The sequence below is a fragment of the Monosiga brevicollis genome, genomic scaffold, assembly GCF_000002865.3.
Source record: "Monosiga brevicollis MX1 MONBRscaffold_2 genomic scaffold, whole genome shotgun sequence".
In the NCBI taxonomy this organism is placed as follows: Eukaryota; class Choanoflagellata; order Craspedida; family Salpingoecidae; genus Monosiga; species Monosiga brevicollis.
The window spans coordinates 1,730,341-1,744,246 of NW_001865039.1; the positions used below are offsets into that span (position 1 = coordinate 1,730,341).

A 13,906-nucleotide genomic window follows, 5' to 3' on the forward strand; every position below is an offset into this window, starting at 1 on the left:
AGAGAGAGNGAGAGAGAGAGAGAGAGAGAGAGAGAGAGAGAGAGAGAGAGAGAGAGAGAGAGAGAGAGAGAGAGAGAGAGAGAGAGAGAGAGAGAGAGAGAGAGAGAAAAAAAACGGTGGTTCGAAAATCTTTACAATTTAGAGGGAAGGAGTTTATTATGCTAAACTCAAAGAAGAACAACCAAAGACAAAAAATTCAACGTGAACATCCCGATCAGGTCCCTCTTCTTCTCTCTGTGTTGCCGTGGGTCAGTCTCGATCTCTGGGTCTGCATGTGTTTCTCTGTGTATCTCCCAGAATATTTTCCGCTCTCTCTCTGTGTCTCTGTTTCGCTCCGTCTGCCTGGCTCTGGCTCTGGCTCTGGCTGTCTGCGCCATTTTTTTTTTTTAAAGGAGCAGCACCTGGTTCAGAGAGGTCAAGACGGCTGGGGTCCCTGGTGTTTGGATGGCACGGCGGGTGACGGCGGCAGGGTCGAGTTTGGGGGTTGCGGTTGGGGGTGGTGGTGCGAGTGACGGCTGGAGCACGCGCTCGGTGAGCGAGACGGCCTTTGGCGGTACCGGCGTTTACCTCGAGTCGAGCCGGGCGCAGGAGCTCGGTGCGGGTCCATACAAGAAAGGTTGGGCCGACGTGGACTCGCGCGAGGTGGACATTGATGCCTTGGAGATGGCCAGTCTTGCCCACAACTTGGATGACGATGTCGCCGCCCAGGAGCGCCTGCTGAGCGTGCAGGACGGCGAGGCAAGCTACGGTCCCACCGACGACGAGGATGACGAAGCCAAGAGCTTGCCGCTGACCGCTGATGACAAGCGTGACATGGCGGCCTTTTGGATCCTCGGTCTCTGCAACAACTTTGGTTTGTCCTTTCATGCCGGTGTCGAGCCATCGTACTCGATCCTGCGCTCACCTACCTGATGAACCTGCGCTTGCTGACCTCCTCTTTCCTCAAAACCTTCCCCAGGCTACGTGATCATGTTGAGCGGTGCAAACGACATGCTCAGCAAGTTTGATCCCAATCTGGGCACGGGCGTGGTGCTGTTGTGCGACATCATCCCGACCCTCATTATCAAACCAATCGCCCCGTTATTGCTTGCCCCCCTGCCCTACTCGCTCCGTGTCAATATTGCCATTCTCTTTGCTCTTGCCGCCTTTCTTCTGGTTTGTAGCCCATTCCTTGCTGTCCGGTCTTTGACGTCCTGGCTGGCCCAACGCTCACGACGCGCGCTCTCTCGGGCGTAGGTCGCCTTTGCCAAATCGGTCGAAATTAGCTTGCTTGGCGTCATTTGTGCCAGCATTTCCTCCGGTCTGGGCGAGGTCACAATTTTGGCCTTTAGCTCCATGTTCAACAAGGTTTGCCTGGGCCGCACCCACCAGTTGTTCAAAGTGTTTGTTGATCCCGCCTCGCCTCTGCCCTCAACCCAACACAACCCTCTTGCTGACAGCGTGTCATTTCCGCCTGGTCCTCTGGCACGGGTGCTGCCGGCGCAATCGGCGCCGCATCATGTACGAACCGCGCTTTCTTTCGATCGCATGCTCGTCCACCCTCTTTTCAATGCCTGTTACGGGCCAACTCGCCTGCTCATGCCGTATGGGTCGTGATGTAGACTTGGGATTGACGGCGCTCATGTCCCCCGCCGACGCGTGTCTTTCAATGACGTTTGTGCCGGCCCTTATGCTCGCCGCTTACTACTTGCTCCTATCCAAACGCCCAGAGGGCAAGCAGCGCCCTTCCATGCGCAGTCAACTGTCCAATAGCGACAAGGTCTGTCCGGCCCGAGACTCAGGCATCCCGATACTCCAGTCCTCAGTGTGGTGCCAGATCAGTAGTGTGCTCCCTCCTTCACCGCATTTCCTGTGGATCGACAATAGTGGCGCATTTTCCGGCAACTCTTGCCTCGCTACATGGTTCCGCTGTTCCTGGTGTACTTTGCCGAATACTGCATCAATCAGGGTTTGTACGAGCACATGCTTTTCAAAGACCACCACGTCTTCTCCAAGGCGGCCCAATATCGTCTATACCAGACCCTATACCAGATTGGCGTATTTCTTTCGCGCAGCTCCGTGCAATTCTTCCCCGTGAAGCGTCTGTGGATCCCCACGGCGCTGCAGTGCGTCAACTTTGTCCTCCTAGCCATCGACACGGAGTTGCAGCTCGTGCCATCCATATGGATTTTCTGTGTCTGGATCTTTTACGAAGGCCTCTTGGGTGGCCTGGCATACGGTAGGACCAGACTGTCTGTCACCCTGCCCCTCAGCGAGACTCGGGAGCGAACATTGCGATATCTCATGCACGTCCCGGGCCATAGTCAACGCCTTTTATCTCATTTCCAAGAACACAGCGCCCAATGACAAAGAGTTTGCCATGGGTATTACTTCAGTGGCCGATGCCACTGGCATTGCACTGGTATGTGTGGCTTGCTTTGTGAGCTGCTTCTGGCCGTCAGCTTGGTCGCTCGATTCACCCTTCTTGGGATGCTTTGCAGGCGGGAGCCGTCAGTCTTGGCCTCAATGCAGCCTTCCGCCACAAGACAGCGCGATAATCGGCTCGAATAGCCCGAGTGCTTGGCGTTGGCGATGGGGCCTGCTCCGATATACCCATCGTCGTCTCCTTTTCGTTCCATGTCGTGGTGTTGCCCCCTTTCCTTTCCCCTTTCCTTTCTTGTTTTAGGTTCTGTGATTGATCCATGTCAGAATAGATTTACAATTGTAAGCTTGCTGTGACCACACGGCATTGGGTGGAACCACGAGTGGGTGGTTGCCAAAGGGAGCAGGGTTTCCTAAGCCGACTTGGCATTGTACTTGCAGCGCTTGAGCTCTTCGAGCTCGGCGCGGTCCTGCACCACACTAAACTCGAGGTGCAGCGACGTCGATACTAGGGCTGGCGCGCCCAAGGGAATCCACAGCAGCCACCAACGTTGAAGAAAGTAGGAGCGGGCCGTCGTGTCTAGTGACATCAGGCAAGGTCCAGCGGCAATGACGAGCACCAGCCACAGCCAGGGCAAGAGGTGCTAAAGTCAGCATGCATTTAATCAAACGTTGGATGAGTGTGAGGTAAAACGGTAGTCAGCCCAGGAGGAAATATCATAGCGAGGCTTGGCCACGGTCAAAAGGGACACACTGGTTGTGGCTCGACGGTACTGCGAAGCCCTGCGATCCATGTTGGAATGCAGCCAATGGCTGCGAGGACAAAGCCAACGCCTACCATTGAAGCTCTGGTGAGGCGGTATCGGCAATTGATAAAATACAAGAGCACTCTAAATGACTGATGCCGGCTACCAACGCTGCGCTAACCGATAGCATTGGGTGGGATTCCCGGGATTTCCAAATGCAAGAAGGTCGTGTGCAACACATCAGTTTCCACAAACTATGGGCGCACGTGTTGGTGGTGGCACGGCAAATGGGGGGGCGGTGAGCAAGATCATTTTTAATGGACCAGCCAACAGGGTAACAAAACGAGCTGATAGCGGACGTGCACCAACCTGCACAAGCGCGAGCAGACTATAGAGAAGCACGCCGATTGTAGCAAGGACGGATAGGGCCTTGCGCAGGGGCTTGATGAGGCGTTGCTGCTGTGTGGCAATCTCAGCAATGATTTGCTCCTGTTCCTCGTCACTAAAAACCTGTGTATCAGTCTCATCGAGCCGCCGCAACAGCTCACGGTCGCCCGTGTTGCGCTGGCGCACGTCCATGACGACGTGTGATATGCACCTCTGGGTACGTGCCTGACGTGGGCCGCCCAGATAAGGGGAGACAGCTGGCCAAGCTACAAACTGGCGCAAGCAGCAGCAGCAGCGGCGGTTGAGTTCTGAGGGTGCGAATCCGGCAACTCGCTTCCCCCAGCGTCTCACTCCCCTCCCCACATCCATCCACCTTCCCGACTTTTGACAGGACCTACCGCACGCCGATCAATGCCGATAGATGGGCTCCCAGGGGGCCAATCGCGTCGCCGTCGTCGCAGTTCTTATCTGGTGTTTGAATGAGTTTGAACAGTAAAAAAAAAATTGTGCAGCGTCATCCAAAAAAAGTGTGTGTGTGTGTGTGTGTGTGTGTGTGTGTGTGTGTGTGTGTGTGTGTGTGTGTCGTTTTTGCACTGTTTCATCGTTGTTTGTGGTGGATGTGTGTGGTTGACCTTGGCGAGGGGGGGTCACTGACACTTGACGCGCCAGATCCACAGGAGGACCAGGATGGCGGCGGAAGCGGGGGTGGAAGGGACCATGGGGGTCCGTCTGACTCCGTTTCATCGCTTGGCGGGGGCTCAGAAGGTCAGGTCTCGTGCTGTTGCCCATTCATCGTGGGTGTTGCTTGAGCTGCTTGAGCCCCTTCAGCCATGGCCCGCGCGGTCGCTGTTTCCATCGGCTCTGGGATTGATCTTCCGCACTCGAATAGATTCGCGCTGCGCTGGAAATACCAGATGGCGAAGTTTTTCCCGTTCCAAACAACTGGACGTCTCTCGAGGTAAGGCCGCGCCGCATCCATTCGTATCTGGCCAAACTGCCTGCGCACCACCTGGATATTGATGTGTGCACACGGGTCTGGATGTGGCAGAAACTGACGGCAGAGCAACGAGAGCTGCTGTTCTTATCAACTTGCCTCATCACGGTTCGTTCACTGACTTGCTTTGCACCATCTACACTCACCTGGACGCCAGCCGTACTCACGCCGTGGGCTCTTGTCTTGCTGCCACAGCTCAATGCGGATGGAGGCCTGATGGCCATTGCTCGCCAGCAACGCATCGTCTTGCTCAGCGGTACGTGGGTGTGGGTATCGCAGACTTTGTCAAAACATTCTGGCCTTGATGACTTTCTTTGGGCATTCTTTTCTTGCGATGAACCTGCCATCAGGTCCTGAGCACGACTGGAACATTTGCGCACGCTACAGCATCGCTGCTCCGGCCCCAATTCGTGATAACCCTCTGGATCGTATTGCCGAGCGCCGTCCGCGTCAAAAGCTGCAACAGCCTTCCATAGTTGCCCTCAGCTCCATCAGCATTTCGCTCAATGCGTGAGTCTCTCAGACCCAAGCGGGTCAGCCCCCCTTCTTGTGCATCTCTCGGTGCTCCAACTTGGACCCTCAGGCCCTCATTTGCTTGTGCACCTTTTGTGTTTTCGCTGCGGACATTGCTTTGATGCATACCGTAGCACTGGGCAGCCAGAGCAGCTCATTTTGGCCGGTACCAATCGCGGGTATCTCCATGTACTGCGCCACAACGGCGAGCGCATCCTCTGTCAAATGCTTCACGATGCACCTGTCGTGCGCATCACCCAACAACCGGGCAAAGGCCCCCTCAACGACTTGGCGGTTGGTATTGCACGGCCAGAGTTCAACACGCCGCACGCTGCTCTCTGTCGCGCTAGTCATGCTGCCCGGCTGACACTTCTCATCTTTAATGATGCGTGTTAGCTGCTCTACCCGGATGCTGTGGTCATTATTGATGGCCTGAGTCTTGCAAGGGTAGGTCCTGACATGGTCTCGCAGATCTGCGCCGGCTTTTTTTTTTGTAGAGTTTCAGAGGCACGATCATGTCTGTGCCATCCCGCACGGTTGAATTTGAATGCCTCTGCCATTAGACGGTACTGGGTCGGATTCACCAGGACTCGGAGAGCGAGGCCACCCTTGAGGTTAAGAAATACGGTCTCGAGGACCAGGATAACTGCCGTGACATTGCTTGCTGTGGTGAGACACAACCGTTGCCCGGCCTTTGCCTCCTGCTTCATGCCCATGCTTCGGTACATCGGTGCTGGTCTTGCGTCCTGCCCTCATTTTCCGGCCGGGATGACACACAGGCCCTTCCTTGGCCAGCGATTATGACCACCTCATGCTTTATGCGGCGCGACATGCCGAGCATCAGGAGATGTGCGCATATATTGTGGCCGGTGCCAGCCCCATGCTTGCCAAGTACACCACGCTGGGTGTGGACCGGCCCTTCTCAACCGTCGCTGCCCTTGCCACTTCGTTCGTGCCCCGTTGGGCCTCGCTCGTGCTGCTGGTGCTTCCCCTGAATGACACCTCACGGCCCGCCCCCGTCCGGGTGACGATGTCATTGTCACATACAGTATGGCTACCCAGTTTAGCAAGGCTATGTTCTCAATGGTCAATAGCTTCTGGGGTGGCTCCTCAACAGCAGCCAAGTCACAGAGCAAGGCACCCGCAGAGAGCTCTGGTGCGTGCGTTTAGCTCTCGGATTTGCCCTGTCCAGACTGAGTTATGGGCAACGAGTATCTCACCGCTCATCGACTGTGGGGACTGGGTGCCGCATGCAACTTGGGATAGACCCCAGCGAAGTGCCACCTTCTGCGCGCGAACCTGCCACTCCATTACCCATGGCCAGCTCGCTCAGCGATGCCAAGCGCGAGTTTCTGCGCTTGAGTTTGGTAGGCTTGGCTCGTGTTTGCATGCGCCTTCCTCCAGTCGTCTCAGTCGGCTTGACTGCTGGACCAACTTTGTGGCGTGCTTTGGCTCTTCATCATGGGCTCTCTGGTGCCACGGCTTGTGCTGGGTAGAGTCCAGATCAACGCCTGCTGGCTGCAGCCGACAACCTTGGTCGTGTCTTCCTGTTGGACGTCGCCACGCTGTCAGCCGTGCGCATGTGGAAGGGTTATCGCGATGCCGAGGTGGCGTGGCACGTATCCGAGCCCATGAAAGAACGTGCGGGGCCTATGGCTCTCCGTGCCATGTTTCTGATCATCTATGCCCCCCGGCGCGGACAAGTGGAGCTGTGGAATGTGCCATTTGGAGACCGTGCTGCAGCCTTTAACATTGGCGTTGGTTCGCAGCTCTTGCATACCGAACCCGCGCCTCGCGCAGGGCAGATACCACCGCGCCAGACCTGGGTTCTCGACAGCAGTGGTCACATTTTCAAGCTGGCGGCTGCTTTTGATGCCTCTCTCAGGTGCGTCAATGAGTGACGATCGCATCTTGCTTGTAGCGTGCCCACTCTTACGTGCTCGCGCTTGAATGCGCGTTGATTTGAGAAGCACGGAGATGACGGCCCAGCGGGCTGCGCAGGTCAACCTGCAGCATTTTCAAGCTGCATTGGAATTGCTACGGCAAGCAAACAACGCGCAGGATGCCGAGGCCGCCTGCTTGGCCGTGCTGGAGCGCAGTCAAGCGCTCGAAGCTGAGCTCCGTGTGCAGGCCCTGATTGAGGCTTTGCACGAGCCGTTTTTGCCGCTTCCGCTCATGGAGCAATTGCAGCAGCAGCTGCAAGACGTGGCCGAGCCGGGCTCTGCTGCCGCCAGCAAGGGTCATGCATGGGCATCACTGCTCGTCAGTCGCACAACGGCTCTTGAGGTTGGTCGGATGTGGATGCTGCGTAACCATGGCCAAAGAGAAACACGGGACGTGCGTTCAGTTTCTCAAGTGCCCACGTCCCGGCGTTTGGCAGGCATTGATTGAGATGGCACCAACGGACTGGGATGACGGCGAGGAGGATGATGCTGATGAAGATGGTGTTGAGACCCCGGCTAGCTCAAAGCAGGCACCAGACTATCAACGACTCGTCGCCAGCGCCTCCGACGCCCTCAAACCTTTTGCTACTACACTGCAAATGGCAGCCGACTCTTCGGCACTGACCGCCTTGCTTACGTCAGCTCATGCTGCTTCAATCGCTCGGAATTGGCAGCCCGAGGCTGCATGTGACGCTGCCTTTTTCATGTCTTGCTGCCAGCCAGAGCTGGTGGCCAGTGGGGTAAACGCAGACGGGAGTGCGGCGCCGCCCGTTACACGACTGCGTTCAAACCTGGGCGACACGGAGCGCTTATGGGTAGCGCGTCTGCTTTTCGGTGCCCTCTTCCAAGACTTGCGCTCGGCTGCCACCGTGGCAGGTCGTCTTTGCGAGTTGCGTCTGGCTGCCAGCGACATTCTTGATTGTTTCATGTCGCTGTTCCTGAGTTCGCCCCCCACAACCTGGTTGGCCCCTGCTTGGTTCTCGCCGCTTCGTAACTTTGTGCCCGAGCTGCAGCGTATTTTGCAAGAGCAGGACCCACGCGTTGCGGGTGCGTGTTTGGTTTTGGTGGCGTTTGTCTTGATCTCGCCAGGACTGAGTTGATGTTCGCGATATAAGAGTGTGTGTGCTTTACACCCTCTTTCGTGTCCGGGTTTCATTTTCCTATGCGTCTCGATTGCGCTCATGTGTGGCAGTTCGGAAGGCTGGCAAGGTATCTATCAACGAGCCGATTGTTGTACCAGATGCCTTGCTGCAAGCCAGCAATCCGTTGTATTGCGCTGTTTGGTTTTTGCTGCATCAGAGCTCCTTCCGCTCTATGGTATGAACTTGCTGCATCAAGCGGACAGGCGCGCTTTGGCCGCGTTTAACGTGATTGCTCTGCATCCTGCTTTCAACCATAGACCACCTCTGGGGAAGCGACCGAGGCTGTCGGCGAAGACTCGATTGATGACTTTCTGGCTCGTCATCTCCAGGCCATTGTGCTGGCCACGGCAGCATGTGCCACCAACGTGCTCGCTGAAACGGCAGCTGGCGAGGAGGAGACAGGGCTGGCGTGCAGCATTCAACAGGCAAGACTCAAGCCCCTGCATATGCTCGGCGAGCTCTTGCGACTCAACTGCCCCGAGCAAGAGCTGTTGACGTTGGCATTTGCGCCTCTCCTGGCGGCGGATGCGGATGATCATCGTGCGTTTGTGGCCTTCCACCTCGTGCAACATTGGCAAACCCATCCGAAAGCAAGCAGCGACCTTCGCCGTGCAATTTCGGCCCTGGCTTTGCATCATGCTGGTTCGGGTGTTCGTCTTTGCACGTGGGCCTGGGGTCAAGGGCTCAAGGCATTCTTGGCACGGGTGGTGGAGGAAAACGAGCGTGCGGGCAAGGCCTTACCCAGTCGGCACGTGGAGCGCACCTTTGGTGTCTCGCTGGACCAGCTCATTGAGGCGCTCTTGGCCGTTGCTGAATGCACCGCGCAGTGGGAGAGGCATTGCCTTGCTCTCGACGGCGAAGCCTCTGATCCCGCAGCGCTGGTGGCGGCCAGTGCCTTGCAACTGCCGTCCTTGGCAGAGTTTGATGCGTCGACGCGAGAACCACGATATATGAACGCACTTCAAACAACGAGCCTGCCCGTGCTAGACAAGGTGCAGCTGCATCGGCAGTTGGCCCAGGTCACTGCTTTGGTCATGGCGCTCGGAATGAAGAACTTGCGCATTCTCACACTCTTCCCCGAGGCCCAGCGCGAGTTTTTGTTCGCTCCAGTAGCCGTGGTAGATCCAGTGCCTGCCCAACTCTCGCAGGGTGTGCTGGATTCGCGTCGAAGCTGGTTTATGCGCGCCGCCGCCATGACCCTGGATCACCCACGTGTGGCAGATCTGTTGCCTCTTCTTGAAGCCATTATGGACCGGTTTTACTGTTGTGTCTCCCTGGAGGAGCATCGCGATTTTGTGGCGCAACGTTTGGCCTTGAATCGCTTGCAACGAGCTGGCGCGAGTCCGGAGGATGTGGATGCGGACACGGCCGCCATTGGTGCCTGGTTGGGGACTTCCAGGCCCGAGGTACTGGCTGCCGATGTGTGGCGCCTGGCGCTGTATCGACTATGGCACCTCTTGCAGGACCACGGAGAGGTAGCTGGGCGGATTCTGTCGCAGCTGCCCGTGGACATTATAAATCGAGTCCAATCGGGCGCCAGCAAGGAAATAGGAGATGCCCAGGTGCTACCCGTGAGCTCGGAGCGGATTGTTTTGCTACTGGAAACCCTGATGACAGCTTGTCCAGACTCGAGTGATATTGACAGCGAGATGTGTGATCAACTGCTGGACGCACTGCGCCAGTAGAGGCGCTTGGGTAACGGCGTGAGCCATGTCTAAATCTATTATCCAGCGTTGCCCCATGCTTTCGCAATCTCGAGGTTTGTTTCGAACAAAGGGCGACTCATCAAAGGATGACCATCCACAAATCAGGCAGTCACCAACTACTCAGCCCGGCTCGCAGTCGAGTGAGAGAGACACAACGTTCAGTCGTGCGTGCATCATTCATAAGATTGACAATTTGAAATTTTTTTTTTTTTTTTTTTTTGTGTGTGTGTTTTTCATTTTTTCGACAAACATGAAAAGAATCGACACACACTCACAGCATGATGACCTCTCACCGCGCCGGGCCCTGGCTCGTCACGTGCAGCGCTTTGGTTGCCTGTTTGCTGGCGAGCCATGTGGAGGAGTCGACGCTGGCCGTCGGTGATGACGGCACGCTTTTTATTGATGCGCCCAACCGCGTCCTCGTGAATGGGATTGACGTGCATCAGCTTTCGTCGGCGTTTGAATCCTTCTCGGCGCGGATGGCGTCTTGTGTAGACCTTCAGTATGCGCTGCATCCCCCGCGATTCAGCACGCATGTCGTCACCACGTTGGCCCAATTTGCGAGCTCAGTGTTTGCGGCTGATTTGAACAACGATGGTTATCTCGACATTCTCAGCGCGACTGTTCGGGGCAAGGTTGAGTGGTACCGCAACCATGCGGATGGCACCTTTTCCAACCCAATCAGCATCTCCACGATCATGAGCCGGACGCAGTCGGTGTACGCCGCGGACCTGGACAACGATGGTAGCCTTGATGTTTTGAGTGGCAGCATCAACGACAACAACGTTGTGTGGTGGCGCAACAACGGCAACGGTACCTTCATGAACGAGATGCTCATCTCCGATGCTGTCGATTTTACCAGCATGGTATATGCAGCCGATCTGAACAATGACGGCCGTCTCGATGTTCTCAGCGCCAGTCGTGATGACAATAAGGTTGCATGGTACCCCAATAACGGCGAGGGCAGCTTCTCCGATCAGAGGATCATCACGCTCAACGCCCTGGGGGCTTCGTCAGTGTATGCAGCTGACTTGGACGGGGACGGCCACCTCGACGTTCTCAGCGCAAGCAGCGGTGACAACAAATTGGCGTGGTACCGCAACGATGGCAATGGCACCTTCTCTGGTGAGCTTGCCATCACGACGGAAGCCGACGACGCGGTCACTGCTCACGCGGCTGACCTGGATGGCGATGGCCACCTCGATGTTCTCGGTGCCAGCGTGGGCGATGACAGAGTTGTGTGGTATCGCAACCAAGGCAATGGTACTTTTACCGGCCCCATCGTCATCACCACCACCGCCAGCAATCCCAGCTCGCTCTATGCTGTAGACTTGGACAACGATGGCCGTCTTGACGTCCTGGGCACGAGCGAGCTTGATAACAAGGTTGCCTGGTACCGCAACAATGGCGACGGAACCTTCTCGAGTGAGAATGTCATTTCCACCGCTGCCGCTGGTGCCAGTTCAGTCTATGCGGCGGATTTGGACAATGACGGCAGCATTGACGTCCTCAGTGCCAGCAGTAGAGACGACAAAATTGCGTGGTACCGCAACGATAACCCCATGGCAAAGTTCCGCTCACGACAAACCGAATGAGCTCACGCTCAGGCAGTCGGCAAATCGAATGCGGCTTTCATCACACCAGCTCCCTTTGTCTTGTCGATTCGTGTGCCCCATCTAAATCACCAACCAAGGTTCTCTCCCACACTTTCGCACATGCCGCACACAAGCGCACACAAGCACACCGATGCCCCTTGCCTGTGACCTTGTTCTTCCTGCTTCACATCAAGTTGTGTAACATTATATATCCCCCCTTAATCGAACATTCAATCGTAATACCGTTCAAAGCTGCAGACCTTGTGGCCTTGTGCTGTGCAGCTACACGCGTGCCTCTTTGACCAAAGGCCCTTGCACGTTTTACTACAAAGGGCCCGGTGCCCACGGATGTGACAGCGTTTGATAGAAAAGCGACCCGCCTGTGTGCCAGCGGCAAGCTCCTATCAAGATCTGCAGGCTGAATCATCAACATGTCCCACTTGTTTCCTCGTCTGAACGCCATAGCCGGCCCCTTCATGTTCCACGTTTCTTCCTTTCAAGCGCCGTCGTCCGCTCGCTTCAAGAGCGCGCACACACGCGAGCATCGGCAAAGCCAATTAGACGGTCTTTTTATCTCATTACAACGACATGGTTTTGGGTTGCGTCTCGCCCATAGGATTCTGAGGGAGTCGCCTCCTTGTTTCCTTCATTTTCCTTTGCTACTACATGTGGTAATTTTATTGCTTCTCCGTGTCTTTTGTTCTTGCCTGCCCGTCTCTCTCTCTCTCTCTCTCTCTAAATCTCTCTCTCTCTCTCTCTCTCTCTCTAAATCTCTCTCTCTCTCTCTAAATCTCTCTCTCTCTCTCTCTCTCTCACTCTAAATCTCTCTCTCTCTCTCTCACTCTCTCTCTCTCTCTCTCACTCTAAATCTCTCTCTCTCTCTCTCTCTAAATCTCTCTCTCTCTAAATCTCTCTCTCTCTCTCTAAATCTCTCTCTCTCTCTCTCTCTCTCTCTCTCTAAATCTCTCTCTCTCTCTCTCTCTCTCTCTCTCTCTCTCTCTCTCTCTCTCTCTCTCTCTCTCTCTCTCTCCTTTGTTCTCGTAACCCATTTGGCGTGTGATCGATCATGGGGCTCCGGAGATCCTGGGCAGGTTTCTGCTTGGGGGTGGGCCTGGTTTTGGTTTTGGTGGCGTGTGACGTCGGTGCGGGTGTCGAGGAGCCATCGCTTGCTTTTGATGAGAATGGAACACTTTTCATCAATGCCACCAACCGTGTGGTGGTGAATGGCGTCGACGTCCAGGCGCTGGCCATGGCATTCAGCGCTGCCTCAAGCAGCCTCGATGCCCTCATCGAGCTTCAGCGGGAGCTGAATCCGCCGCAATTTGAGCAGCACGCCATCAGCGCGACCATGGACGGTTCACGGTCGGCCTGTGCCGCCGACCTGGATGGGGATGGGTTTCTAGACGTCCTTAGCACGAATTATCTTCAGCACCAGATTTCATGGTACCGCAACAACGGCGACGGTTCCTTCTCCGATCAGATTGTCATTACCAACACCTCCCAATCAGTGTGGTATGCAACACCTGCGGATCTCAGCGGCGATGGTCAACTCGATATTGTCAGTGTTTGGCATAACGATATGATTGCGTGGTATCTCAATACCGGCAACGGCGCCTTCTCCCCCGAACCAATGATCATCACAACCGACGTTAAGGCAGGACGGTCAGTGTTTGCCACGGACTTTAACAACGATGGCTACACTGATGTTGTCAGTGCCAGCATGGATGACGACAAGATTGCGTGGTACCGTAACAACGGCAATAGCACCTTCTCAGCTCAGATCATCATCAGTACAGATGCCGTGGAAGCTCTATCGGTATATGCGGCCGACTTGAACAATGACGGCTTCGCTGACGTCCTCAGCGCCAGTCCGGGTGATGATAAGGTTGCATGGTACCGCAACAATGGCAACGGCACCTTTACCAATCAAATTGTGATTACCACGAGTGCTGACGGTCCCGTGTCAGTGTATGCCGCTGATCTGGACGGGGACGGCCACCTGGATGTCCTCAGCGCGAGTTATCTTGACAACAAGATTGCATGGTGTCGTAATAACGGCAACGGCACCTTCTCAGAACAACTTGTCATCAGCGATGCTGCAGATATGGCATACTCCGTATACGCGGCAGATCTGGACAACGATGGCCATCTTGACGTCCTCAGCGCCAGCTACTATGATGACAAAATTGCCTGGTACCGCAACAAAGGCAATGGAACCTTCTCAGACCAATTGATCATCACGGAGGCTGCCAACGGAGCATACTCGGTGTTTGCTGCAGATCTGGACAACAACGGGGACATCGACATCCTCAGTGCCAGCTATCTTGGAGATGGCATTGCCTGGTATCGCAACGACGACCCCGTAGCTCATTTCTTCCGTAGCACTTGAGTCTTTGGCACCGCCTTGCCTGCGAGCCGCACACTTATGCTCGAATGTCATCCACACAATTGATAGACCTGTACAAATTCATCCGTTTTTTTCCCAACACATGCTCTGATGTGTCCAAGAAAGAAGAGGG

General features: G+C 55.6%; 4 protein-coding genes across 4 annotated transcripts; all 4 read left to right on the plus strand.

Annotated features, from left to right (window-relative positions):
* Positions 1 to 663: 663 nt before the first annotated feature.
* On the plus strand, positions 664 to 2,705 carry MONBRDRAFT_17162 (uncharacterized protein; the record flags this gene model as incomplete). Its single annotated transcript, XM_001742201.1, has 8 exons — positions 664 to 853; positions 959 to 1,155; positions 1,237 to 1,347; positions 1,440 to 1,500; positions 1,602 to 1,804; positions 1,867 to 2,218; positions 2,304 to 2,401; positions 2,481 to 2,705. The coding sequence occupies 8 exons, from the start codon at positions 664 to 666 to the stop codon at positions 2,535 to 2,537; spliced, it is 1,269 nt and encodes a 422-aa protein (XP_001742253.1). The 3' UTR covers positions 2,538 to 2,705.
* Positions 2,706 to 4,181: 1,476 nt separating this feature from the next.
* Positions 4,182 to 9,771, plus strand: MONBRDRAFT_22215 (uncharacterized protein; the record flags this gene model as incomplete). Its single annotated transcript, XM_001742202.1, has 17 exons — positions 4,182 to 4,259; positions 4,384 to 4,452; positions 4,543 to 4,596; positions 4,684 to 4,744; positions 4,839 to 4,998; positions 5,136 to 5,295; positions 5,398 to 5,448; positions 5,565 to 5,670; positions 5,781 to 5,949; positions 6,051 to 6,157; positions 6,268 to 6,368; positions 6,498 to 6,762; positions 6,802 to 6,886; positions 6,972 to 7,287; positions 7,382 to 7,991; positions 8,137 to 8,261; positions 8,344 to 9,771. 17 exons carry the CDS (start codon positions 4,182 to 4,184, stop codon positions 9,769 to 9,771), a joined length of 3,945 nt encoding a protein of 1,314 aa, XP_001742254.1.
* A 277-nt stretch (positions 9,772 to 10,048) lies between these two features.
* Positions 10,049 to 11,625, plus strand: MONBRDRAFT_30881 (uncharacterized protein). Its single transcript, XM_001742203.1, has 2 exons — positions 10,049 to 10,170; positions 10,288 to 11,625. Exons 1-2 carry the CDS (start codon positions 10,071 to 10,073, stop codon positions 11,385 to 11,387), a joined length of 1,200 nt encoding a protein of 399 aa, XP_001742255.1. The 5' UTR covers positions 10,049 to 10,070; the 3' UTR covers positions 11,388 to 11,625.
* An 828-nt stretch (positions 11,626 to 12,453) lies between these two features.
* MONBRDRAFT_5094 (uncharacterized protein) lies at positions 12,454 to 13,776 on the plus strand (the record flags this gene model as incomplete). The annotated part of the gene is made up of 1 exon (XM_001742204.1): positions 12,454 to 13,776. The coding sequence occupies one exon, from the start codon at positions 12,454 to 12,456 to the stop codon at positions 13,774 to 13,776; it is 1,323 nt and encodes a 440-aa protein (XP_001742256.1).
* Positions 13,777 to 13,906: the final 130 nt, after the last annotated feature.